The sequence below is a fragment of the Myotis myotis genome, unplaced genomic scaffold (genome assembly GCF_014108235.1).
Source record: "Myotis myotis isolate mMyoMyo1 unplaced genomic scaffold, mMyoMyo1.p scaffold_m19_p_2, whole genome shotgun sequence".
NCBI lineage: Eukaryota > Metazoa > Chordata > Mammalia > Chiroptera > Vespertilionidae > Myotis > Myotis myotis.
The window spans coordinates 156581095-156609074 of NW_023416324.1; the positions used below are offsets into that span (position 1 = coordinate 156581095).

General features: G+C 41.5%; 2 protein-coding genes across 3 annotated transcripts in view; one reads left to right on the forward strand and one right to left on the reverse strand.

Moving 5' to 3' along the window:
• The first annotated feature begins 2622 nt into the window (after positions 1–2622).
• TIMMDC1 (translocase of inner mitochondrial membrane domain containing 1) lies at positions 2623–27966 on the forward strand. The gene is made up of 7 exons (XM_036350677.1): positions 2623–3265; positions 5826–5991; positions 10710–10798; positions 11277–11344; positions 15072–15150; positions 24616–24726; positions 27500–27966. The coding sequence occupies exons 1-7, from the start codon at positions 2640–2642 to the stop codon at positions 27648–27650; spliced, it is 1290 nt and encodes a 429-aa protein (XP_036206570.1). The 5' UTR covers positions 2623–2639; the 3' UTR covers positions 27651–27966.
• Positions 20305–27980, reverse strand: part of CD80 (CD80 molecule) — a 50288-nt gene continuing 42612 nt past the window's right edge. The window contains exon 7 of one of the 2 annotated variants that reach the window (XM_036350678.1): positions 20305–20708. The gene's annotated coding sequence lies outside the window, so the exon portion shown is untranslated. Of the gene's footprint in view, positions 20709–25012; positions 25852–27980 lie in introns of those variants that run through there. The other variant, XM_036350679.1, reaches the window with a different exon arrangement.

Below are 27980 nucleotides of genomic sequence, written 5' to 3' on the forward strand. Positions count from 1 at the left end.
TTTTGACCCCTGGGAGAAGGTTCATGATGGGGGAAGATGTTATTGAGTTCTATGAGCAGAACTCAGCAATGAGGACTAAGGGGAGGAGAATGGTAGTTCCAGGCACAATGTGACTGTACTGAAATCCTTCCTGGACTCCTTTTTTCTGGTGGCAAATGCACATCCTGGGGAGGAGAGAGCTGTATGTTAAACAGAGTGGCCCACCTACACCTCAGAACACTTTTTGGTTTATCATTGCTCTGAGACCCTTCAAAAAGCAGACCACAGAGTAAGGAGAGTATTTCCCTGGTGGTAAAAGAGAGTAAAACCCAGGGGCTTGCAGAAACAGGAGTGTGGAAGCGTGACAGATACTTAGGAGCTGAGATGAAATAACTAAGCAGTGGCCAAGGTTCTAGGAACTTCTTGAGGTACTGGCTGGCAAAGGGAACCTTACAAATGAAACTCCAGTTACCCAAAGGGAAAGGCAGCTATGGAGTTAGTGAAATTTGCTGCTTAATGCCCGGTTTGTTCTGGCATCAAGAAGGGTTATGGAATCTGGAGAAGGCTGTGCATAGATTAAATAGGAGTTGAGAGTCGAAATATAATTTTGAAAGGCATCTGGGGGTCAGAGGAGCCTAGTTTAAAGGAAACTAAGATCTTGTCTCAGGACCCCATGCTTTTTATTAACACAAATTGTCCTGAGGCGAGGTAGAGATATACACTTCAAAGGGTCAGGGTTTCTATACAGAGTCCATTGACAGAATGGGGGAATTAGCCTTCGGCTGTTCAGGTGTTTGGCCAGTAGGAGGCAATAACATATAGATTAAGATGCCCTGAACTGTCTGGCAGCAAGCAATCATCCCTTTTCAGGTTTGGGGAAATGCCATCAGCCATTCCCGGATTCAGCCCTTCTGTCATGCTGGAATTGGCTTCCAGCAGTCAATATGACTTCCTTTGCACCTACAAGGTAGGGAGTCCTGGCAACATGTGAGTTGGGTATAAATTCACTAGTATCTGCCCAACACACCTGCCCAGCAGCTCCAAGTCTTCCCTCATCTCAGAATGATTATGGGATCAAGCATCTTAAGCATTTAGCTTTTTCTACATGTAGACTATAAAGAGTGCACATCCATTTTCTTGGGCTTTCAGGCCTTAGGACTTTATACTGATGCCCACCTGAGCCTATATGCGATAATCAGCAACCTAGAGCCAGAGCCAGGAGTCAGGGGATCTGAATTCTGTGCTGGGTCCTGCACATGGAGATGAATATATGTGGTCTCTGACCTCAAAGCTAGTCTACGAAGACAGCGAATAGAAAGTTGTGATGCAATGTAGTAAGTGTGATGATGGGAGCTGAATCTAATCCTGTCTCCCAGACACCAAAGAAATCTTTCTGGCATTGTCACTAATTCAGCTAGTCTAGTCTGTCATTTCTCTGGACTTACCTATGAAATTCCAGCTGTAGTGAGCAAGGGAGCATCCCCAAAAGGGGTCACACATGCTTGTGTCTTTCCACAATGCCAGCTTTATTAGAGGAGACCTCCCCAAGGAGCTAAGAGGGTTACACACAGGTTACACGGAGGAAAGGGGAGCTTATACGATAGAGCAAGCATAGCAAGGAGCATAGTAAACACCCCATGCAAAGTCCTGATCACTGGTGGGGGCTGTGGATGGAGAGGCAGGCTTAGGGCTCAAGCCAGGCAGCTACAGGGGCGACATGGTCTGGTGGAGCAGAAGTCCTTTCGGGCTCCAAGTGCGACTCCTGGTACAGCCAAGCTTAAGCGTCAAATGGTGGAAGCTCTGAGTTCTTAGAGGCCACAGCGGGTGGGGGTCCCACTCATATCAGTGTCCAGATGAAGTCCTTATCTGAGGGTTCAGCCTTGTGTTTTGGGACGTTCCAGGACCACCCTAAGGGCATTCTTGTTTCACCCCATTACCTCAGTTCTGGGCATCATGATGCTTGACATAATAGCCATGGCTGACAGTGATTCCACACTGGATTCTTGTAAAGTGTCCAAAAAGTCTGCTCTGCTCTTGCTCTACACACCAGCTATTAAATTCCAGAATTCTATTTAATAAGGGGTGTAGAAGCGCTGAATTGCATCTAGAAAGGAATAAAGGAAGGGTAGGGATTGGCAAATATAAGAGGCTATATTGGGTTGCTAGCAGAGATTAAATGGAAGCACACACACCCGATGAGACTATTTTTAAGACGTGCATTTTAATAAAAACTTTACTTCGAAGCATATGTTAGCAGAGGCTGCACTGATGGAAAATTATTGCTGCACTATCAAACGCACACCTGCTGGAAATTCCAGAAACTGTCCTGTCTTGTGAGAAGCAGTAGGTATAGGAACTAAGGGCGGGGGCGTGGCGGGGGGAGGATGCATCATCTTGTGAGGAACTGCCCAAAGCTGACTATTCAAAACAGTGTTCTGCAATCTCAGCGTACCTGACTTCTCTTCCATGCCTCCGGTCCTTCTGGAAACCAGAACTTGCAGGAGTGTGTGTGGACCTAGCCCAGGAGGCTCCTCCTGCCGGGATAGGGTGGGTTGAGCTTGTTTTTGCACAAAATTCCTCTCTCCGTGCTCCACTTGTATTGACTATTGCACTTTCCTATTCATCTCTGTGGGTTTTCTGGTGTTTAAATACGCTAAATTATGCCAATCTGCGACCACATCTGCCCCTGGAACCAGCCAGAGACCCCAGGACGCGGAGCCCTCGTAGCCCTCGGAGACGGGGCCGGAGGCGGGGCCAGAGGCGCTGAGCGTGGCTACTCGCCGCTAACTTACTTCCGGACTCCTGAGTTCCGTCCCGCCTCCGACCGGAAGTGCTGTCGCCGTCGCCCCGCCCCTTGGCCTTTGCCCTGGTTGGGGCAGGACTTCCTGTCTCGTGTGTCCAAGGACCTCCAAAGTGAACCCGGGTTCCGATGGTCAGGACCCGTGACGTGGAGAAGTTCGCAGCCAGGCACCGGCGTTCACCCTCTCGTTCTTGCAGTTCTCCTGGCTGTCCTCCCTCGGCGTCCCCGAGAGGCCCGATCACCAAGCTGGTGTCTGTCCGCAGGTTCGGGGACGGCCATGGAGCAGCGGCCGCGGGCGCCAAGGAGCATCCTCTGGACGCTGGGTCCTTTCCCTCGGGTCTTTGCTGCGGAGGCCGTGGCCGCCAGTTCTGTAGCCGCCGACCCGGAGGTCCTTGTGGAGGACCAGAAGCTACCGTCTCCATACATCCCAGGACCCCAGCCCCTGGAGTCTGGATGGGACCGCCTCCGGGAGCTGTTTGCCAAAGAGTAACAGTGCTTGGGGTCTGGGCGGGGCTGCAGCATTGGGTTATCCCGGGGCTGAGGACCACAGGGTGGTGTGGTTTGTTTTTAAATGGGGTTTGGGCTTCCTGTGTTTGCACCCCGAGCTTGCATCCTGTCATGTCCATTTGGAAGTTGTGTAGGTGACAGGACGACTTTCAAACGATTAGGGTAAGATTCATAAGTCAGAGCTTAAAGGCATATTAAGGGAATATAGTTTTAGTGTAATACCCTGGTTTTGCAGATTAGAGGAACGGGACCGAACTAATTAGTGTCATAATTGACTCTGGAACCCATATCTGCAGGATCCCACTCCACTGGTTTTTTTTTGGATTTCACTTGATCCCAAACGTCTCTATTTCATGACCAGTAGCTCCCCTCCCTGCCAAAAGGTGGAAGTTGGAGAGATAGGCGGAGAGTTGTAAAATTTTTATTCTGCCACATAAGGAATGTGTAAAATAGCACCACTTGTGTCATCATCATATAAAAGATATCAGCTGGGTTAACACATAAGAAAGTTTCAGAATAAGGTATAATCCTTTGAATTGAATTACTTTTAATGAAAAACTCCAGATATTTCATTCATTCTTTGATTCATTTAATCTATTCATCAGTTATTGGTGAAAAGTTTGCCCTTTCATGAAGTTTTTTTTTTTTACAATACTACACTGTGTTGTCAAATGGTTAAATTAACTTTGAAGCTTTATTATGTTGCTAAGAGGTATATAGTTGGGGCAAGGGAGTTGGCAGAATTATATTTAATAACTACGTTTAGATTTTATCATCTTTTTGTTGTTGTTTAATCCTCACCGGAGGACATGCTTAGAGAGATGAAGGGAGACACACACACACACACACACACACACACACACACACACACACACACTCACTGATCAATAAATAGCCTTCCCTGTGAGCCCTGACTGGAACTGGCAACCTTTCAGTGCATAGAATGACACAATCAATCAACTGAGCCACTCCTGCTGGGCTCATCATTTTAATTTGTTTTTGTTTCTTTGTTAATCTTCACCTGAGGATATTTTTCCATTGATTTTTTTTTTAGGGAGAGTGGAAGAGTTAGGGAAAGACAGAGAGAAATATCGATGGGAGAGAAACACATCGATTGGTTGCCTCCTGCAGGAGCCCCAACTGGGGGTGGGCTGGGGAAGAGCCTGCAACCAAGGTACGTGCCCTGGAGTGCCTTCGATCGGAATCGAACCCAGGACCTTTTGGTCCGCTGGCTGATGCTCTATCCACCGATCCAAACCAGCTAGGGCTCATCATATTTATTTTAAAGATGAGTTAGCCTTTCTCATTCATCAGTCCTTCCAATATTTGAGATACTTGTGATAGAGCCTATGTAGTATATAACAGAAGAGGTTATTTTGATCAGCTTTATAAACCACAGAATGTTAGAGCTGAAAGAAATGTGAAAGATAATTTAGTGTAACTTTCATGCTCCCCTCCATCATGGATGAGGAAACCAAGGTTCACATTGCCTGTGACCTGACTGCGGGTCAGTTAACAGTCATAAAACCTGAAGTATTAAAAAAGATAGGGTTTAAAATTTTTTTCTTATACATCTAAGATTTCATTCTTGCATACATTGACCTAAAATTCCATATGTGTGTAATTTTTAAAAGCTTAAAATTGCCAAAACCGGTTTGGCTCAGTGGATAGAGCGTCGGCCTGCGGACTAAAAGGTCCCGGGTTCGATTCCGGTCAAGGGCATGTACCTGGGTTGCGGGCATATCCCCAGTGGGGGATGTGCAGGAAGCAGCTGATAGATGTTTCTCTCTCACCAATGTTTCTAACTCTATAGCTCTCTCCCTTCCTCTGTAAAAAATCAATAAAATATATTTTTTTTAAAAAAAGCTTAAAATTAAAAAAAAGAAATATTGATCTCTACATCCAACTCAAATTCTTCCTCTTTCTAGAAGGTATAGTAGAGTTGTAATAGTCATTAAATAAAAGCACCTTTAAAAAAAACTTTTTTAGCCCGGCCAGAGTGGTTCAGTGGTTGAGCATCAAACTATGAACCAGGAGGTCACAGTTCAATTCCAGCAACCCAGGCTCAATTCCCAGTGGCAGGAGGTAGCCAATCAATGATTCTCTGTCATCGATGTTTCTGTCTCTCCCTCTCATTTTTCTGAAATCAGTAAAAATATATTTTAAAAAACTCCACAAAAACCTTTTTATTGGAGTATAAAATGCATCTAGAAAAACATATAAGTATATTGATCAGTGGGTTTTTATAAACCCAACACGAAGAGACTTGTTACCAGCATCCCTGAAGCTCCCCTTGTGCCCCTTTCAGTCACTACCTTCCCAAGAGTAACCAGCCTAATTTCTAACAGCATAAATTAGTTTTGGCTGAAATTTGAGTTACTTATAACTGCACTATTTAATGCATCAGAGGATTTAATTGGTTCAGCCCATAATTTAAAATGTGGTTGTGTTAGCCTTTGGGATAATTCTTATCATACTATCTTTTGGAGAGCAGTATGCATATACTAATCCCAAACTTTTGTTGTTGTTGATGTTTTAGTGAACGGCAGAGAAATTCAAAGGAACTTGAGAATATTTATAAGGCAGCCATTACAGGAGGCATCATTGGCTGGGTATATGGGGGAGTACCAGCTTTTATACATGCTAAACAACGCTACATTGAGCAGAGCCAAGCAGAAGTTTATTATAACCGGTTTGATGCTGTGGTAGGTACTGGTGTTCTAAATTTATTTGAGGGCACACTAATTTAGCAATTCACTTTAGACTTATTCAATTAGGTGGTAGGTTGGGAGGGTTAAGGATGTCAGAGTAAAGAAACAAAGTCTATCCTTAGTAACAATGGAAGTACTAGTGCTAATGTGCATACACATGGCCTGGCAGACCACTTATCTTTGGAAGAGATCACCACAATAGTTCTATTTTCTTTCTTTTTAAAAATTTAAATATTTTTATTGATTTTTAGAGGAGAGAGAGACTGAAACATCAACGTGAATGCGGAACATCTAGAGCAGTGATGGCGAACCTTTTGAGCTCTGCGTGTCAGCATTTTGAAAAACCCTAACTTTGGTGCCGTGTCACATATAGAAATTTTTTGATATTTGCAACCATAGTAAAACAAAGACTTATATTTTTGATATTTATTTTATATATTTAAATGCCATTTAACAAAGAAAAATCAACCAAAAAAATGAGTTCGCGTGTCACCTCTGACACGCGTGTCATAGGTTCACCATCACTGATCTAGAGGCTGCCTTCTGCACGCCCCCTACTGGGGATTGAGCCTATAACCCAAGCATGTGCCCTGACTGGGAATCAAAACAACCTTTTGGTGCATGGGACAACACCCAACCAACTGAGCCATAGCGGCCCAGGCTATAGCTCTATTTTCTGAAAAAGATTTCTGATCTGCTAAATCATGAAGGCTCAGTTGTGGCATATTTATCCTATTCACAAATCCTCCATGGAGTACCCTACTTCACACTAAAACAATAATTAACATTTATAACTTTATAGCTTATAGGGTAGTAACTCATTTGTTAGGTCTGTGTATTAATTCTGTTGTGCTAGTGAGGAAGTTATACCTCAGAGAGTTTTTGTTTTTTTAAAAATTAATGTCAGACATAAACTAAAAAGTACAAAGAATTCCTACATACCTTTCACCCAGATTCTCCAAATGTTAACATTTTACCTCTTATTTTCTTTATTATTTTTCCTTTGTGTAATGCCTACTATTATTTTTGTGTGTGAACTGCTTGAGAGTAAGTTATAGACAGGATGAATACTTCAACATTATTTCCTGAAAAAAGGGACATCTCTTAAATAATTTTGCAGATCAGAAATTTATACTGATAAGAGTATATATTATCGCCGAGACCGGTTTGGCTCAGTGGATGGAGCGTCGGCCTGCGGACTGGGAGGTCCCAGGTTCGATTCCGGTCAGGGGCATGTGCCTGGGTTGCGGGCATGTGCCTGGGTTGCGGGCACGTCCCCAGTGGGGGATGTGCAGGAGGCAGCTGATTGATGTTTCTCTCTCATCGATGTTTCTAGCTCTCTATCTCTCTCCCTTTCTCTCTGTAAAAAATCAATAAAATAAAAAATTAAAAAAAAAAAAGTATATATTACCTATAAACTTTATGTAAATTTTGCTAGTTGTCCCATTAATATCATCTATTTGAAAAGTAAGTAAATAAATAAGATTTTCTGGGCCAGGATCTAATACTAGATTCAAATGTTGAATTTGCCTGTCATGCCTCTCTAGTCCCCTTCCATCTGGAAGTTTCTCTGTCTTTCTTTGACTTTCTTGACCTTGACATTTTTGAAGATTGTGGGTTATATATTTTGTAGAATTTCCCTCTATTTGGATTTGTTTGATTTTTTTATTTTTTATTTTTTCATGATTAGATTCTGGTTATGTGTTTTAATAGGAATACCCTTGAATTGATGTTGTATCCTTCTTAGGAAATATATATCACAGTCCATGCTACCTGTTTGTCCCTTTACTGGTGATGTTTACTTTAGACACTTGGTTAAGATTATCTCTGCAAGGTTTATCCACCACAAAATTACTGTTTCTTCCCCTGTATCAACTGGTGTGCCGCAAGAATTTTTAAAACATGCAATACCTGACTACTTAGTCAGGGGCACTGACCTCTTTTCCTTTAGGTTGTCAAATTAAAAAAATGACAACGGCCAACAACAATAAAGTCATTCAATGTGAATGAATAAAAATTATACCTTTTTATTTTTTGTCAGATCAGCAACAAATATAATACATATTTTGGTGTGCTGCAGTATTTTAGTAATTAGTTTATGTGTGCCATGGAATGAAAAAGGTTGAAAACCACTACCCTCTGTTACCTTAAGAATACTTATTAGGCCGAAACCGGTTTGGCTCAGTGGATAGAGCGTCGGCCTGTGGACTGAAATGTCCCGGGTTCGATTCCGGTCAAGGGCATGTACCTTGGTTGTGGGCACATCCCCAGTAGGAGATGTGCAGAAGGTGGCTGATCGATGTTTCTCTCTCATCGATGTTTCTAACTCTCTATCTCTCTCCCTTCCTCTCTGTAAAAAATCAATAAAATATATTTTTTAAAAAAAAGACTACTTATTAGATACTTTGAGACTATGCAAATATCCTATTTTTCATCAAACGTCTACCTTCTAGCTTTAGCATTCAATAATGATTCTTATGTTAAAACAGTTATTGCTGTGGTGGTTGCCAAATGGCCATTTTCTAATTCTATCATCCCATCTACATTTATTGGTTAGTATTCTACTAACAGCAAGAGCTTTCATTTTCTCTCTATTTATTTATCTCTCTATTTAATTTATTCAGAGTGGACTCCTGGTTTCTTATTTTATTCTGTAGGTTTATAATCCATTATCATTTATTTTAATACCCAAATTGGCCTACATGTGGACAGTTGGAACCCTTTCAAACTAGACCCTGTGTCCTTTTGCTATGTCCCATCATCCTTTGAGCGCCCCTTTACTTCTTGGCACAGCAAGGTGCTCCTGACTATTGCTTTACTTTTCAAATCGGAATGAGCCATTTCACCAAGGACCTCTAGTTATTTTTTTTTAGTGGAAAATGGTACTTAAAAACCAAGATTTGGTGCTAAGTATGGTCATTGCTACTGAGATGTCATGACTTCTAAGCCCTAGGCAGACACAGGACATGTGTGTGATATTTATATTCATATACACATTCCTATATACATCTATATCTACCTACTTTTTAAAAGCCATGTGTTCATACAGATACTTTTCAGAGTGTTTTTCTTTTAAATATATTTATTGATTTCAGAGAGAGGAAGGAAGAAGAAAGAGATAGAAACATCAATGATGAGAGAGAATCATTGATTGGCTGCCTCCTGCATGCCCCCTACTGGGGATCGAGCCCACAACCTGGGCATGTGCCTTTGACTGGAATTGAACCTGGGACTCTTCAGTTTGCAGGCCAAGGCTCTATCCATTGAGCCAAACCAGCTAGAGCTTCAGAGTGGTTTTGACTTGCCCAATATCATATAGTAGTTTGGAATCAGAGATTCTCTCAGATTCTCTAAAAATCCAGAAATATTTATTCTCACAATATTATATATTACTAGAGGCTCAGTGCATGAAATTTGTGCATGGGTAGGGTCCCCTGGCCTGGCCGGTGATCAGGGCCAATTGGGGCCTTCTGGCTTCCAGCCAGGGCCTCCCTTCCCTGGCTGCCGGCTGCTGGCCAGGGCCTTCCTTTGTTCCGCGTTACCCCCTGGTAGTCAGTGCACGTCATAGCAAGTGATAGAACTCCCAGTCGAACTCCTGTGGGGACACTTTGCATATTAGCCTTTTATATAGGTAGATACCAGATCTGTTTTAATTTTGGTCTAGTAACAATGGACTGTGGAGACAGACAACCTACCTCCCAATTCTGACTTTATTCCTTATTGGTTAGAAACTTCCTCTATATACTTTAGTTAAAATTAAAATACCTGCCTGAAGAAAATGTTGTAAAGATTAAATGAGGTGCCCTAGCTGATTTGGCTCAGTGAATAGAGGGTCGGCCTACAGACTGAAGCATCCGGGCTTGATTCTGGTCAAGGGCACGTGCCTGGGTTGCGGGCTTGATCCCCAGTAGGAGGCATGCAGGAGGCAGCCAATCAGTGATTCTCTCATCATTGATGTTTTTATTTCTCCCTTTCCCTTCCTCTCTGAAATCAATAAAAATATATTTTTTTAAAAAAAGATTAAATGAGGTAATATGTTAACACAACTTTTACATAGAATGTGGTCAGTAAATTATGTTTTTTTCCTTCCTCTGCTCCTTTCCTACACATATGTATTACTTTAATCCTTACCCTTTAATATACCACTTACTCAGTTCTTTATGTTTTTCTTGTCCCCAAGATTTCTTTAAAAAAATTTTTTTATTGATTTTTACAGACAGAGGAAGGGGCAGGGGGAGAGAGAAAGAGGAACATAGATTCATTATTTCACTTATTTATGCATTTATTGATTGATTCTTACATGTGCCCTGACCGGGGACTGAACTGCAACCTTGGTGTGTACAATCCTCTAACCAACTGAGCTACCCAGCCAGGGCCTCATCAAGATTTCTTGGGGGGGAAAAATCATATCTAATACTGATTTTATAGCTGTTGTGGTGTTTGCTATGTAGATTCTCAGTGATATTTAACTAATGGATTACTTGGTTGACACTGGCAAATTCTTAGTTTCTTTTCTATCTCCTGATAGAATAGGATGCACCTTGGACTTTTGCTTAAGCTACAATACTGAATGAATGATATTTTACAGATTTTCTATTGTTTCTGTTTAGGTGTCCCTGCCTAATCCATAGCTGACATTCCTCCACCACAGTTTTAGAATAAGGAAAGTACCAAGGTGTCTTGGAACCTCACAGCCTTTTTATTAACTTTAGCAATCTGCACATCGTGCTGCCACGCGAGGCTTCATCCGATACGGCTGGCGCTGGAGCTGGAGAACTGCAGTGTTTGTGACTATATTCAAGTAAGTTCTCTCTGAATTGTGACACAGGGTCTTGGTATTCTTTTATCAGCACATCTTTTAAGTGGGATTATGAAAACTGAACACCTACATGAAAGTGATTCATAATACCTTTTCCCCAATAGTGTTATCTGTGTAGAAGACTGGTCCGGTTGTAGTTTTCCCATTGATGAATGGAGGTGAACCAACTAGTATCAAAATAGATACAAGGTTTCTTAGTAAGAGAAACTCTGCAAAACTCTTCCTTACGCTTCTCTTTTTAAGTGACTATTCCCGAATTTGTTCCTTCTGTAGTAGAAGGTCCTCCTAAAGCCCGTGTTATATTAGCAGTCTGAGACACAGGTCAGGACTAGACTGGGGCCAGGGATGGGTGTAGTAGGCTCTTCTGAAATAATACAGATGTCTTTAGTGAAAGGTGCATTCCAGAAGGTAAATGGGTTATGCTTCAAATTATGTTTTCCTCTTCCTGTCGTCTCTCCAGCACAGTGAACACTGGTCTAAGTGTATACCGAGATAAAAATGCCCTAAGCCATTTTATCATCGCAGGAGGTAAGACATGTTTGTTCTTGTTTATGTTTTTCAATCTCAAATATGGTTTGGGAAATATGTCAGGACCTAAGTCACAGCTGCTGAATTCTTTAGTTGGCTTATTCAACATTCGTGCAAAATGTACTAGTATAGAGAGTATTAGGCTTAATCCTTGGTACACTTGGTGAACAAAGCAGATAAGGTCTGAGCTTTCATGGAGTGTTACAGTCTAATGCAGCCGTGAGCAAACTACGGCCCGTGGGCCGGATCCAGTCCGTTTGAAATGAATAAAACTATTGAAAAAAAAAGACCGTACCCTTTTATGTAATGATGTTTACTTTGAATTTATATTAGTTCACACAAACACTCCATCCATGCTTTTGTTCCGGCCCTCCGGTCCAGTTTAAGAACCCATTGTGGCCCTCGAGTCAAAAAGTTTGCCCACCCCTGGTCTAACGTATATGGGAAAAAACAGGTGGTTATGATGGAAAGTACCAGATAGGCGGGGCAGTGGGATCTAAGTGGACAGAGTGATCAGAGAAGGCCTTTCTGAGGAAGTGACATTGAAGCCAAAACCTTAAGAAAGGGAAGGAGCAAGACTTGCGAAGAAGTGTAGCCTAGGCAGAGGGAATGTTTCTCAGAAGCGGGGTGAATGAGGGTAAGAGTGGCTTGAGATGAAATTGGTGAGGTACAGTAGAAAGGGGCCAGCTTTTTCATGGTAAGAGTTTGGATTTTATTTTAAAGCTCTATGCCTCTGGTAGATAATTACAACAACAACAACAACAAAAGTACAACCATCCCTTGGTATCTGTGGGGGGTTGATTCCAGGACATTATTCCCCTCTGGTTCCCCCCTTCCTGTGAATACCAAACTCTGAAAATGTTCAAGTCCCTTATGTAAACTGGCACGGTGTTTACACGTGGGCTACAGGGTATGCCTGCCCATCACTTCATTCGCGTGGATTCAACATAGTGCTCCGCGTGTGGCAAACTCAACTTTTGCTTTTGTGAATTTCCTGGGATTTTCCCCCCCGAATATTTTCAATCTGCAGTTGATTGACTCCATAGATGTGGAACCGTGATAGGGAGGGCTTACTGTATTAAAGTATTATTTTCAGAAATGTAGATGAAGTTACCTGCCGTATATACTCAGACACTAACTTATGTACATTCTCTCACATACAAAAACCCACATATATTGCACATACATTTTTTTCTTTTAATTTGGAAATAATTTCATGGTTATAGAAAGTTACAAAAATAAAAATGATACAAGGAACACCATGATCAGTACCCTTTAGTACAGAGATTCAGCTATTAATATTTTAGCCCATTTACTCTATCATTTGTGCTCTATTTTGAGTATACTCTCTCTTTCTCTATGTGTCCTATACATGCACAGACAAACACGTGTATATATATTTTGAACTTAACATTTTTTTAAATGTGTTTTTTTTATTGATTTCAGAAAGGAAGAGAAAGGGAGAGAGAGATAGAAACATCAGTGATGAGAGAGAATCATTGATTGGCTGCCTCCTGCACGTCCCATATCGGGGATTAAGCCCACAACCTGGGCATTACCCTTGACTGGAACTGAACCTTGGACCCTTCAATCCACAGGCCACTGCTCTACCCACTGAGCCAAACTGGCTAGGGTTGAACTTAACATTTTAATGAAAACATTTTTTTTTTAAAATATATTTTATTGATTTTTTACAGAGAGGAAGGGAGAGAGATAGAGAGTTAGAAACATCGATGAGAGAGAAACATCGATCAGCTGCCTCCTGCACATCTCCCACTGGGGATGTGCCCGCAACCCAGGTACATGCCCTTGACCGGAATCGAACCTGGGACCTTTCAGTCCGCAGGCCGATGCTCTATCCACTGAGCCAAACCGGTTTCGGCAATGAAAACATTTTTAAATATGAAATTAGAAATAGACATTAATATCATTGAAGTAGCTAGGACTTGCCCTTTTTGACCTTGTGGACAGTTTACATGTTCTGAAGGCTCAAATGTTTATATTCAAACCAAATTCTTGTCTTCCTCCCCCCACTTCCATTCTTGGTTCTTCTGTTATATTCTCTGTTGTCTACTCTGTTAAATTCTAAAAGTGGAAATTAAGTAATGATGGCTCTTCCCTTTATTTCTTTCCAAACTTCCTATCGACCAATCATTTATATTCCTTAAATATATATGCACTCTCTCACCTTCTCTTTGTTTCTACTGCTACTATTAGGTTTTCCCTGTTTCTAATCTTGTCATTCCACCTCCTCTGTTGTCTTAGTTTTAAAATATGAATATGATCATAATACTTTTTGCTTGAGAGTCTCCCGCAGTTTCCCATCACTGTAATGTTGATTCTTGATCTGGCCCCATGCACCACTCTTGCTTCAGGCTTATGAATCTACTTGGATTTCCTAAACCCAGGATATTCTTGCTTTACATGTGTTGGTCCCTCCTCTTCTTCTTCTTTTTTTTTTTGTTTTGCTAATCTTCACCTGAGGATATTTTTCCATTGATTTTTAGGAAGAGTGAAAGAGAGAGGGAAAGACAGAGAGAAACATCAATGTGAGAGAAACACATTGGTTGCCTCTTGCATGTGCCTGGACCGGGGCCTGGGCTGGGGAGAAGCCTGCAACCAAGGTACATGCCCTGGACCAAAATTTAACCTGGGACCCCTTGGTCTGCAGCCCAACACTCTATCCACGGAGGCAAACTGGCTAGGGCTGGTCCCTCTTCTTGAACCCACCTTCCCCACCCCCAGAACTAATTTTGTTCAGCCCCTACTTAATCAGTCTTCCTTCCTTCCTTCCTTCCTTCCTTCCTTCCTTCCTTCCTTCCTTCCTTCCTTCCTCCCTCCCTCCCTCCCTCCCTCCCTCCCTCCCTCCCTCCCTCCCTCCCTCCTCCTTCCTTCCTTCCTTCCTTCCTTCCTTCCTTCCTTTCCTTCTTTCTATTTTTTTTAAATTGATTTCAGATAGGAAGGGAGAGGGAGAAAGAGATAGAAGCATCAATGATGAGAGAGAATCAGTGATCGGCTGCCTCAACCTGAGCATGTGCCCTTGACCGGAATTGAACCCAGGACCCTTCAGTCAACAGGCTGATGCTCTACCCACTAAGCTAACCCTGCTAGGACACAAGTGTTATATTTAAAAATGTTGTCACCTCAGATGCCATTAGTTGTGTTGTACATAGTAAAAGGGGAGAATGAATGACCGTTTTGGATGTACAATCTTAGTAGGAAGGAAACAGTACATGTGCAGCAGCCACCAGGTGGCATGGTAAGCCAGATGCACGTTTTAAGGCCTGCCTGAGAGGTGTAGCCTGGCAGTACAGAAAGGGGGAAGGCATAAGCTGCAGCGGTTTTTGTTTATCTGGGGAAAGCTTTCCTTGAAGAAGGAAGAAATGAAAGGTGGAAGTGAAGAGATTACAGATTTTTAAGGGGGAGGCAGACAAAAATGAAGCAAAATGAGAAGAGGTTGGATCCATGGAACACACTGAGGAATTAGTTTTGTAAAGGAAAATTTCTTTCTTTGAACCTGCAGAATAGAAGAGACGCTAGCTATATTAGCATTTTAAACTCAGAAAGTCTACGTTGTAGTAGTATATTAATGTTGGGGTCAGAAAGCTTACTATAGGTATTTATGTCCTTTTTATAGAAGAAATAATTTTAAAATAGAATTCTAGTGCTTAAAGATGACTTAATAATACTGTTTTTCTGTGTTTGTTTTCTGTGTTTGTTTAAATAGCTGTCACAGGAAGCCTTTTTAGAATAAATTTAGGTCTGCCTGGTTTCGTAGCTGGTGGCATAGTTGGCGCCTTGCTAGGGTAAGTGTTAACATGGTTTGATTCTGAATTAACACAACTTTCATTAATGCCTGGCCTGTTAAACATCTCATTCATTTCTAAAGAACAAAGATCTCTAGTCTTATATTGGTAGTAACTTTGACTCTCCAATTCTAATTCTACCCCAATTATTCATTTACTTCCAGTTTTCATTGGGTGAAAACTCTTTAAATATCACGAACATCTGAAACTATTTATAGTTTGAACAAAGGTCCTTATAATGAGCAGGAAAAAGGAATAAGAAAATTAAGCACATTCTATTAAAAAAGTTTCAGCTTTGTTTAGTTTAATTAAAAAAAGTCTTACTTTTTACTTTCGAAAATTCTGAACCTACAATAAAGTACATTGAATGAATTAATACATTGAACACCCATATGTCCCTTCACTTAAATTCACCAATTGTTAACATTTTGCCATACTTGTTGTCCATCTCTCTCTATATATGTGAATGTGTGTATATTTCCTTTTCTTTTCAATTAAACCATTTGAGACCTCATAATTCTACATCCCTAAATACATCAGTGTGTATCTCCCAGGATAAGAACATTGTCCAGTGACAATAAATAAACAAAATGTGGTATAACTATACTATATAATATTCAGTCATAAAAATATGAGGTATTGATTCACACCACAATATGAGTAATCCTTGATTAAACCCAGGACAAAAATCCACATGTTGTACTACTCTACTTATATGAAGTATCTAGAAGAGGCAAATATGTGCCCTGACCAGTGTGGTTCCGTTGGTTGAGGGTCATTCTGTGCACTGAAAGGTAGCTGATGGATTCCTGGCCAGAGGACATGCCCAGGTTGCCAGCTCAATCTCTGGTCAGGGTGTATATGTGGGAAGCAGCCCATTGACTGCTAATAGGTATGAGTTTTCTTTTGGGGGTGATGAAAATGTTCTGGGATTAGTTAACAGTGGTAATTGCATGAATACATGAAAAAACACTAAATTATACACTTTAAAGAGTTGAATTTATGGTAGATGAGTCATACCTCCAAGCTGTTCTTGCTGATAGACCATTTTTAATTTTATTTTTATTTATTTCAGAGAGGAAGGGAGAGGGAGAGGGAGAGAGATAGAAACATCAGTGATGCGAGAGAATCATTGATCGGCTGCCTACTGCACTCCCCCTACTGGGGATCAAGCCCACAACCCAGGCATGTGCCCTTGACCAGAATCAAACCTGGGACCCTTCAGTTTGCAGGCTGACGTTCTATGCACTGAGCCAAACCAACTAGGACCTGATAGACCATTTTTGTTTTTGTTTTGTTTTTGTGTATATATATATATATATATATATATATATATATATATATATACATACACACACACACACACACACACACACACATATATTCTTAATATATTTTTTTATTGATTTCAGAGAGGAAGGGAGAGGGAGAGAGGGATAGAAACATCAATGATGAGAGAGAATCACTGATATGGCTGCCTCCTGCACGCCCCCCACTGGGGACTGAGCCTGCAACCTGGGCATGTGCCCTTGACTGGATCGAACCCGGGACCCTTCAGTCCGCAAGCCGACTATACACTGAGCCAAACCGGCCAGGGCTTGATAGACCATTTCTGTGTGTGTGTATTTAAGTATCCATGCTTTGACTAACATAAACTATCATCATTTATGGAGGTCTTCCTTTCAGATGTACTTACATTATAAGTTGATGGCTGTGATAGATTTGGTATGTAAAGAAAGCCCCACCCCTCCTTTTTTTGGTCCCTTGGCGTTTCTTCAAAGTAATTTAAATTCCATATTAGGCAGATGCTGGTTTTTAGTATGCTCTGAAAAAAATGCTCTTTTTTAAAAGTGTATAATGCCAAGAATTTTATAACTCTTTTATGGTGTGCTTTATCCTTATGACCTTTCTGAATTACATAGATAAAGAGAAACATTTAATATGGCCTTTTGAAAGCAAGATTTAGTTAGTTCCTGACAAGGGCCTAAATTGAACAAATAACCCTATATGTAGAATGCAGTTTTATCTTCAGTGACACTAAACACAGCATAAATTTTACTGTTTTAACTTTTTAACATTTTCCCCTATGTCGTCTTAGAAAAGAAGGAAAGTCATTATTAATACAGTGGGGCCTTGACTTACGAGTGTCCCGACTAACGAGTTTTTCGAGATACGAGCCGTCTCTCGGCCGATTTTTTGCTTTGAGTTGTGAGCTAAAATTCGGGTTACAAGCCAGTTTCAGATACCCCACCACTAGTTGGCGCAGCGAACGTCACAGTTAACGCCACAACATCAGCCCAGCATCACGTGTCTCACTCGTTCACTTTTTGTTTTGACATACGAGTAATTTGAGTTACGAGCTCCATCACGGAATGAATTAAACTTGTAAGTCAAGGCCCCACTGTAATCTAAGCTTTCATCTTAATCAGTTAGTAAAAGGAAGTAAATTAAATTCAAAACAAGCAGAAGGAAGAAAATAATAAAGATGAGAGGTTACAATTAATAAAATTGAAAACAAAATCAATACAGAAACATTATGGAATCAATATCAAGTTCTTTAGAAAGATTAATTAATCAACTGCTAACTAGACCAATCAAGTAAAAAAGAGAAAACAAATGATCAATTCTATATAATAAAAGCCTGATATACAAATTGTCCCCTTGGGAGTTTGACTGGGGGTTCGACCGCTCGCTATGATGTGCACTGACCATTGGGGTGGTGTCGAACGTGGCGGGCATCGGCGATGAGGTGCTGGCAGCAGGGGGCAGTGGAGGTGCTGCCAGCCCCTATGGGTCCTGACAAGGGCAGGAACACAGCAGGATGGTGGAGCAGGTGAGCAGGCGGCACCAGACCAAGGCTGGTGCGAGCGTGGGCCCGATTGCCTTGCCGTCTACCCTGCAGATGGTGACCAGCGGTGAGGGGCAGAGCTGCCGCCCAGGTCCCAAGCACTGAGGGAGCCGGGCAGGGGGCCCAGTCTCAACCAATCACCCTGCAGGCCGGATGGTGGAACAGGTGAGGGGGCAGTGCCAGGCCAAGGCAGAGTGCTAGGCGGGGCTGCAGGGCTGGGTATGCAAGCTGGGGCTGCAAGGCTGGGGGCTCAAGCTGGGGCCTGATTCCTGCAGGCTATCCTGAGCAACCCAACTGTGCATGAATTCGTGCACTGGGCCTCTAGTATAGGAATAAAAAGGAGGACAACTTGATGATCCTGAGGTCATGTAAAGTATGAAAAAAAATATTAGGGAATATTTTATGCCCTTACTAGGAGCCCGGTGCACAAATCCGTGCACATTGAAAGCAAATTAATTAGAAGAAATATTTTAGAGGCTGGGGAAGGACTGCGGGAGGGCTCCAGGGCGTGTCCGGCCTGTCTTGCCCAGTCTGATTGGGGCTGATTGGGGCCATCTTGCCCAGTACCGATTGAGGCTGATCAGGGCCGGCCGGCTGGGGAGGGACTGCAGGAGGGCTCCAGGGCATGTCCAGCCTGTCTCGCCCAGTCCGGATCAGCCAGTCCCCAGCATCAAGCTAACCCACTGGTCAGAGCGTCTGCCCCCTGGTGGCCAGTACACATCATAGTGACTGGTTGAACGGTTGGACACTTAGCATATTAGGCTTTTATATATATAGATATCCTACAACTCAGCTGAAATGGACAAATTCCTTAAAAGTTGCACACTACCAAAGCTCATGAGGAAGAAACAAACAATCCAAATAGTCCACGTGTATTAAAAAAAAAAAAAATCAATCTTAGCCCAGCTGGTGTTGCTCAGTAGTTGGTAGAGCATCGCTTATGAACCAGGAGGTCACGGTTTGGTCAGGGCACAATCCCCAGTAAGAGCGTGCAAGAGTCAACCGATTAATGATTCCCATCATTGATGTTTCTATCTCTCTCCCTCGCCCTTCCTCTCCTAAATTAAAAAAAAAAAAAATATATATATATATATATATATATATATATATATATATATATAAATATATATATATATCTTATAGTTTAAAACTTTCCAAAAAAGAAAGCTTAGATGACTTCACTGATAAAGTTTTGAAAAATTTACTTAAAGAAGAAATAATGTAAATTCTACACAAACTTTCCCTGAAAATAGAAGAGGAGGAGATATTTACCAACTGGGTAAATACTTGGGTTCTGGCTAGGAAAGAATTCAGAGCCAAGACCTAAACTGTAAGAGAACATTTATTTGGTAAATCACAGAGGAAGAAGGAGCAATTCCTAGAAGAAAAGGGCTTCAGGAACAAGTTATAGAGGTAAAGGAAGGGCCCTTGGAGCTTGGGAGTGAGGAAGCTAATGGTAACATGCCTGGGGCAGAGAGGGGGAGGGAGAAGGGAAAGGGAAAGACAAGAGGGCCTGCTCTTGGGAGGGAGAATACACTAGGCCCTCCATCCTAAGGGTTTTAAGGGTGGAGAGTTTAGGGGAGGTCTCAGGGGAAGGTCTCAATAGAATATTCAGCAGTTTTCCCCTTTCAGGATCTATGTGTCCTCAGATTGATTGGTTTTCCCCAGGGCAAAGGGTCATTATTCAACGCAGCTGGTCCTGAGGCTGGTTTTGTTGCTTTTCTGGCCCTGGAGCTGCAATAGAACCTGAGGTATAGATGGTATCTCTGGGGAGGAAAGGGAGGGGGTCTTGGTCCAAACCACATGACTACCAATATGCTAGGGTCTAAGTCTCCACTGATGGATTGGTTGGTGCCAGGGCAGGAGGTCATTATTCAATGTAGTTGGTCCAGTGTACAAGCCATGGGGTTTTGTCTTTTTTTTTTTTTTTTTTCCAAATATATTTTTTTATTGACTACGCAGTGATGGCGAACCTTTTGAGCTCGGCATGTCAGCATTTTGAAAAACCCTAACTTAACTCTGGTGCGGTGTCACATATAGAAATTTTTTGATATTTGCAACCATAGTAAAACAAAGATTTATATTTTTGTTATTTATTTTATATATTTAAATGCCATTTAACAAAGAAAAATCAACCAAAAAAATGAGTTCGTGTGTCACCTCTGACACGTGTGTCATAGGTTCGCCATTACTGGACTACAGAGACAAAGGGAGAGGGAGAGAGTGGAAAACATCAATGAGAGAATCATTGATTATGCCCCCTACTGGGGATCAAGCCTGCAACCCAGGCATTGGCCCTTGACTGGAATCAAACCCAGGACCCTTCAGTCCACAGGCCAACACTCTATCCACTGAGCCAAACCAGCTGAGGTTGTGGTCTGGTTTTGTTGCTTTTCTGGGCCTGGAGCTGAAATACAATTGAGGCCTAGATCTTATCTCGAGGGAGGAAAGGTTAAGGGTTCCAAACTGCAGGACCATTGATATGCTAAGGGAGGAAAAGTCACCCTGGAGGCTAAGTCCCCTAGGACTTTCCACCCTGACACCTTCTGTACCTGGTCTATCATCCTTGCTCTGCTCCTGTCTAACTGCCTACAACATAACCAACTGAGCGACCCAGCCAGGGCTAATTCCACCGTCTTGAAACTCTGTCTTTTCTTGGCTTCCATGACATCCCATCCACTGAAGATTCTTCTGTCCAATGAACCGTTTCCTAAAAAAAAAAAAAAAAAAAAAAAAAAAAGAACATTGTCCAGTGATATCACACTGCATCATTTAGCATTGGTTCAATACAGTTATCTAAGATAGGTTCTATATTCAAAAGTTTTTAATTATTACAATATTATGTGTATATAAGTTTTTTTAAACCCAGGATCCATTTGTATATTGCATTTAGTAATTGTGTCTTTTTAGATTCCTTTAATGTAGAAAAGTTCCATTTATTATATCATAGTTCTGTAGGTTAGAAGTCTGGGTAGGCTTGAATGGGTTCTCTGCTGAAGGTTTCACAAGGCCAAAAATCATGGTATTGGCCAGTCAGGCTCTTATCTTGAGGCTCTATGGGAGAATCTGTTTCCAAACCAGGTTGTTGACAAAATCCTTGTGGCAATAAGAGGGAAGTCCTTATTGGCATTCACATTCCAACTCACAGTATCCCTCCATGTTCAAACTAGCAACCAGCATGTTGAATGCTTTTCATGCTTCAAATCTCTGACTGAGAAATGGCTGCCAGCAGCCCTGACTGGGGCAGTCGCAGCATAGGAACAATTATCCCTGCCAGCACCTCCGTCTGGGAGAAAGCCACCTTCGAGTTCCTGCCCTGATGCCAGACAGTCCAGTTCCTCCTCGTATGTGTCTGGGTCCCCCAAAGCCTCGCCCTGGTGCTGGAGCTCAGAAGAAGCAGGACCTTGTGGTCTTGCTAATAATGGTATTGCAACCATTGTACTGAAGTCCTTCAGGTAAAATCAAAACCCTGGCCAAGTACCTAATGCTTCCCATGACCTGGCTCCTGACAATACACCAAGCCTCACCTTCCTGGCAGATAGCAAACATTCAATAAATGTTATGTAATAGATGACATCGATCAATACCAAGAGAGGTCTGAATGCCCACCATTTGGCCCTGGCCCTTCAGTTTCAAGCTGAGATCCACAGTAACTTCTTCATGTTTTGGACCAGTGGTTCACAAAGGTTTGTGTTCAGAATTCCTTTACACACTTAACAATAATGGAGGGCCTCCAAGTGCTTTTATTTTTGTGAATTATATCATTTATATTTATTGTATTAGAAATTAAACTGAAAAATGTTAAAAAAAAAATCTCTCTGATTTCCACTCTAACACTAGCCAGAGAAAGCTTTGCTTGGAAAGGGTTCACACAGATAATCTCCTTTTTGACTGACTCAAATTCAGCTGATTAATAACCTTCATTATGTCTGTAAAATCAATTTACCATGTAATGTAATACAATCATGGGCATAATATCTCATCATATTCACAGTTGGGGTATCAGGATAGGATAATTTAGGGAGACTTTTTAGAATTCTGCATGCATATTGGGTATCTAATACATTTTTCTACTGCATAGGTATCTTTTTCCCATTCTGGTTAAGTACTCTGTGGGAGTGAAAGTCAGTGAATAGCCTGTTTTCCAGCTGCTTCTAGTGATTTTTAAGGATTCATGCTGTAATCAGTTATTCCAAAGACAAAACATTGATTAGCTATTCCATCATTCTTCTGTTCTTTTTAGATGGCATTCACTTGAACAAAAGGTTTCTCCCTTCCCCTCCTCCTGCCCACTCCCTTTTCCCACCCCCTTTTCAGGGGATGGTAACACTATAGATTTATGGATTTTTTTTAACTAAATTTTTTTTGAATTTAGCATTTCATAATCTATTGCTGACATTATTTTTGTTGTATTGTTAATATACCAGGTTCTTAATATAAGAATTGTTGAAGCTAGCAACAAAACTAAACTATTTTCATTGTGGGGGAAAAATAAGTTACTGTCTTACCCATATTTAATCACACAGTTCATAGGTGTTAAGTATATTCACACTAGAGGCCTGGTGCACGAAATTCATGTGTGTGTGTGTGTGTGTGTGTGTGTGTGGAAATCCCCTCAGCCCAGCCTGCACCCTCTCCAATCCGGGACCCCTCGGGGGATGTCTGATTGCCGGTTTAGGCCCGATTCCAGGGATTGGGTCTAAACCGGCAGTTGGACATCCCTCTCACAATCCAGGACCGCTGGCTCCTAACTGCTCACCTGCCTGCCTGCCTGATCGCCCCTAACTGCCCCCAACCCCCCGCCAGCCTGATCACCCCTAACTGCCTCTGCCTGCTGGCCTTGTCGCCCCCAACTGCCTCCCCTGCTGGCCTGGTTGCCCTCAACTGCCCCCCTCTGCTGGCCTGGTTGCCCTCAACTCCCGCCCCCCCCCCCCCCCCGCCGGCCTGGTTGCCCCCAATTGCCCCCCACCCCAGCCTGGTCGTCCCCAACTGCTCCCACCCCACCAGCCTGCTCACCCCCAACTTCTCCCCCCCCCCCCCCCCCCCCCGCCAGCCTGGTCGCCCCACACAGCTTGCTGTTCAGTCATTTGGTCATCCCTCGCTAACCCCCCTGCCGGCCTTGTGGCCCCACGCAGCCTGCTGGTTGTTACTATGATGGTGTCCTGGACAATTTGCATATTCCTCTATTATTAGTATAGATTGTTATGCAACAGATCTCTAGAACTTTTTAATCTAGCAAAACTGGAACTCAGTACCCATTAAACACTAATTCTTCCTCTCCTTGCCCCTCAGCCTTTGGCAACTACCTTTCTGTTTTCTGTTTCTATGATTTCGAACACTTTAGATACCTCATATGAGTGGAATCATATGTGACTTTTTGTAACTGGCTTATTTTTCTTAACATAATGTCCTTGAAATTCATCCATGTTATAGCATATGACAGGATCTCTTTATTTAAGGTGGCGTAACATTCCATTGTATTAACATTTTCATCATTCATCTGTCAATGATCATTTCCACCTAGCAAAGATAATTTTTTAAATTAGCCTACTTAAGTTGTAGCCAGAGTAAATTTAAGTTATATCAGAGCCAAAAACCCCTTTTGACACATTTTTATTGTTGAGATTATTACAGATGTCTCCCTTTCCCCCCCTATTACTCTCCTCCACTTGGTTTCCACCTCACCCTAGGCCTGGTTTTTACAGCCTGCAGTTATGGGGACTTCTCTTCCCAGCACTGGAACCCTGGGCTGAGGGGTCTGGTGTGGGGCTGGGACTCTTTGCTCCTCACAGGAGGTCTCTGCAGCAGAGATATCCCTCCTGATTAAAAAAATTGCCACACGTAGGTGTCGAACCAACCCATTCCAGGTCTCCGCCCGTCCTACCAGTCTCAATGTGCTTTCTTCTTTACTTTTCTAGTTGTAGGACTTCCATTCAGCTAGATTTCAGGTGGTTCTGAATGATGGTTTTTCTGTATTTTAGTTGTAATTTTGATGTGGCTGTGGGAGACGGTGAGTACAGGCATTTACCTATGCTGCCATTTTTAAAAAAATCCTTTTCTTTGAGAAAACAAGAATGAAACCCTCTTCCTTGCAGTGATAATTTTTATGTAAATCAGTTTCTTAATAGATAACTATTGGCACTGTGGGTGAGATTCAATTTTAGGATGTTTTGGTGGCTTCAACCCCAAAAGCTAGTAGCATTCCTCCTCCAACCAAAAATACCTGCTCCTGAGAGGATCTGGTGCCATTCTAGATATTAACTTTATTCTGAGAAACCTTCAGTATATAGCTACTTACTAGAGCTTGTCACAAATATATATTTTCCTGGTTAATTTTTCATTAAAAACAGCCAATTTATAGACCAGATGTATGTCACTTACTTTTAGGAAGATACTGTTACTGTTTTTCTCTGTTGTTCAGACCATGAAGGAAATTATCTTGGTTTTTTTTTTTTTTTTTTTTTATTCAACAGGGACACTTTAATTGTCAAATGTTCCTGTACCTATCAGCAAACAAGTGGCTCAGTTGGTGTTGCTCGTGTCTTAGCAGAGATGCTCACATCTTGCCTGATCTAATGGCTTGTTTTTCCTAAGCTTCCCCTCTGCTTCTTCCGCAGTACTCCTGTTGGGAGCCTGTTGATGGTACTCCAGAAGTACTGTGGTGAGACGATTCAGGAGAGAAAACAGAAGGAGAAAAAAATACTCCAAGAGCTGAAACTGGAAGAGTGGTGAGGAACATGCTAAAACTAGGCCTTTCATAGTGCAGTTCTCTTAAACGATTCAGCTCAAAGAAAAGTTTATTTTTACTGAGTTCTTCAACTTGTACCCTACCTGGTCTTCTCATCTTTTTAATTAAGGAGATTAGAAAAATGGAAGACACTAATTTTATTTTTAATCTGATGAGGATCTTTCCTTAAATACATTTTTTTAAGTTAAAATGTAAATTTCCTTTGGTTGCATGTTTTCTCTTTTCCTATATTTTTGACTGCATAAGGAAATTATATAAAGAAAATGCACAGCAGTGAGTGAACTTTACTTGGCTTTATGTAAAAGGTGGTATCCCAGTGTACACATATATCTATAAACAATGTGGAACATGTTCAGTCTCCACTTAAAAGATTCTGCTTCTTGCTGTGGATGCAGAGGAGTTAGGTAGACGTAGTGTCTGGACATGGACTGGGTACCACTGTGGAAGATGAAAACTTTCATCGGTTACATGTAGTCATTCCCTGGGCCAGTAGTCGGACTAACAGCAGACTTCATGCTGGTTCTTTGTAAGATCAACATAACGGGCTGCCATTTAGTGTTCCTTGTACAAATAATTGTCAGGGTTCAGCTTCCTGGGTACCTCAGATGACATTTGCTGCACCTGCTGCATTGATAGTTGAGTAGATAAGCAGTCCCCCAGATTTTTATTCGAAACTTCCATTTGTGCTAAACACACCCAGAGACATGGGAATTCTTGATATCTGTAGAACTGTTGTCCAAGTGTTACAGGTGGAAGTGGGGGGTCCTCATCCCCACTAGGCCTTCGTGGGGGTGGATTTCTTGCAATATCCTGAGAAGAGGAATTTTCTGAGATTTGAATGGGAGAATGAGTGATTTTTATTAGTGTGGAATTAAATCCCTGAGTTTCCAAAGTCCCATTTCCCTTAGTCCAGTCATAGAAGAAGTATAGCTTGGGTTCCAGTAGAGCTAAAATCAAAACCAGTGTCGAGAGTTTCTGTTCCACGTCTGCACAGTCCAGTTCAGTATCAGGCCAGCTCAACTTGTGTTTCCCTGCTGCAGTCCATCAGTCCATTGCATGTGGGGTCCTCAGGGCCACTTGTCTATGGAGGCAACACAGGCGAATGCTAGAAAGCCAAGAGAGGCAACAAGAGAGAGAATTCCTTTGTTTAGGAGATTATGTAGTCCCAAATTTTTGTGGGCTTGCAATGGCCATGCCCATTCTGGCCAAAGATCTCTGTTCCCAGGTGTGACTGACAGACAAGTACCTTCCCTATGCCACCTTAACTTTACTGGGCATGTGTCTGTCTCCTCTTTGTTGGCTCCCAGAGAGTGTGAAATTACAGCTTCCTAGTGAAGCTGCCCAAATGACATACCTATAATGTCTGGCCTGACTTCCCTTTGTTCCTTTCCTATTATTGATAACTAGTCAATTACAACAGTATCTTAATGACTTAGGTGGGATAGGAGAAAAAGCATTGATTTTTGGAGCCAATGAAACCTTGAAAGCAATGCTTCTAGCTAGATTATTAATTAGTCTATGATCTTAGATATTTTCCTTAACTTTAAGCCCTCAGTTTTCTCAGTCATTCTAAGGGCAGAATCACACCACAGTATTCAATATATGTTTGTTTTGTTCCGTTCTCTTCTCCATACTAAGAGAGTGGATGGGATATGCGATTATGTAGGTTCTAGAATAAAGCACTTAAACTTCTGTAAAATTTAATGTTATGAAGAATTGAAAGCATTACCTCATTTCTAGTTCTTAGATATCATAAGAGACTTCTTTTTCTAAAAAGAAAACTTTGGGAAAGGAGTTGGAAAGATAGGGAAAGTATATTGACTATTTGAATCTGACATATGTAGTATGGAAGAATTAGCATTTGGAAAAATATGAACAAATAATATTATTACAATAAAAAAAGAAAATTAGAGAAGTTGATCAGTTATTCAGAAATGAAAAACCTCAATAATGGGTAAAAACGAAAACAATGATCAGAATGAAAGAATACTTTGGCAGAAGGGAATAGTAACAAAAATGTATAGAATATAAATAAATATATTTCTGAGTAGTATTAATCTAATAAATAAGAATCTTTGTCTACTTCTCTAGGGGAATCAAGCAAAGTGAGAGTCTAAAAAATTGCTGTCGTGAGTAGAAAGTGTAGAAAACTAGCTATAGACATATGGAAGAAGAAATGGTCAAGTGTGATTGTAAAGAGTTGAAAAGAAAGTCATAGGTGACCCTGATAATCACTTAAAGAAAGGAAGACAGTAATGCTTGGTTTAGAATAATAACTGACCTGTTATTTAGAAATTAGATTTTAATTCCTTGTGTATATATACATCTATAGTGTTGTCCCATCTGATTTTTCTGTACCAGGATTACCATTGTTACAACCTCTGTGCAGTTTCTGAAAGGTCTGGCAATAGAGAGTTTAACAGAGTGGCAGGGGACTCATGTACCCTGATCCTGAGGGCAAGAGGATAACCAGGTTGCAAGGCTCACACCTTAGCTAGGGTGCTTCACCTCCTGCATGTTGCTCCTGCAAGAACTCTACTGACACAGCAGCAATAGCCATCTTGGTAATGTGAAAATTCTAGTTGGCTTGTGAGTGGAACAGGAGAAGAAAGTCATTGTATTTAAGTGCAAGGAACAGTGTTTGCTCATAAGTTGCAGGGAGAATAAGACAAGTGCTATATTTTAAAAAATAATTCTATGAACTAAAGAAGCAGAACAGTACTTGATATATTCTTTTCATTCTTTGATTATAGGAAAGCCAGATTACAAATTACTGAGCTCCTCCCTGAAGAAATTGAAAGTAGCCTACAGAAAAATCAACCCAAGGATGATATTAAGAAAATTGAAGCACTGCTAAATCTTCCTAGAAACCCCTCATCAGCAGATAAACAAGACAAGGACTGAAAATGTTCTGGACCTGAAACTCATTGGAGAGTTGAAGAGAGCTGCCATGCCCATTGAATGCCAGTAGTCGGACTACTCTTTGGATAGCTGATGATAGGTGTAAGAGCTAGCACCTATAATGGCAGTGACTTGCTCTCACCTTTTATAAAACCAATAATTGGGCTGTTGTACTCTCACTTTATTTATCCTTAAATTTAAATACATACATATATTTATATTGGTCAATATATGTATTTGACATATCTATATTGATCGATCAATAGATCTTTTTCCTGAATTTTACAACAGTAAATTAAAAATTTCTCAAAAGATTAAAGTTGAGTTCTATAG

Coding starts and splice junctions, on each gene's coding strand:
- TIMMDC1 (XM_036350677.1), top strand. CDS start 2,640: ATGCCAATCTGCGACCACATCTGCCCCTGGAACCAGCCAGAGACCCCA. Junction 3,266..5,825: donor CGGGAGCTGTTTGCCAAAGA/GTAACAGTGCTT, acceptor TTGATGTTTTAG/TGAACGGCAGAGAAATTCAA. Junction 5,992..10,709: donor ATAACCGGTTTGATGCTGTG/GTAGGTACTGGT, acceptor TATTAACTTTAG/CAATCTGCACATCGTGCTGC.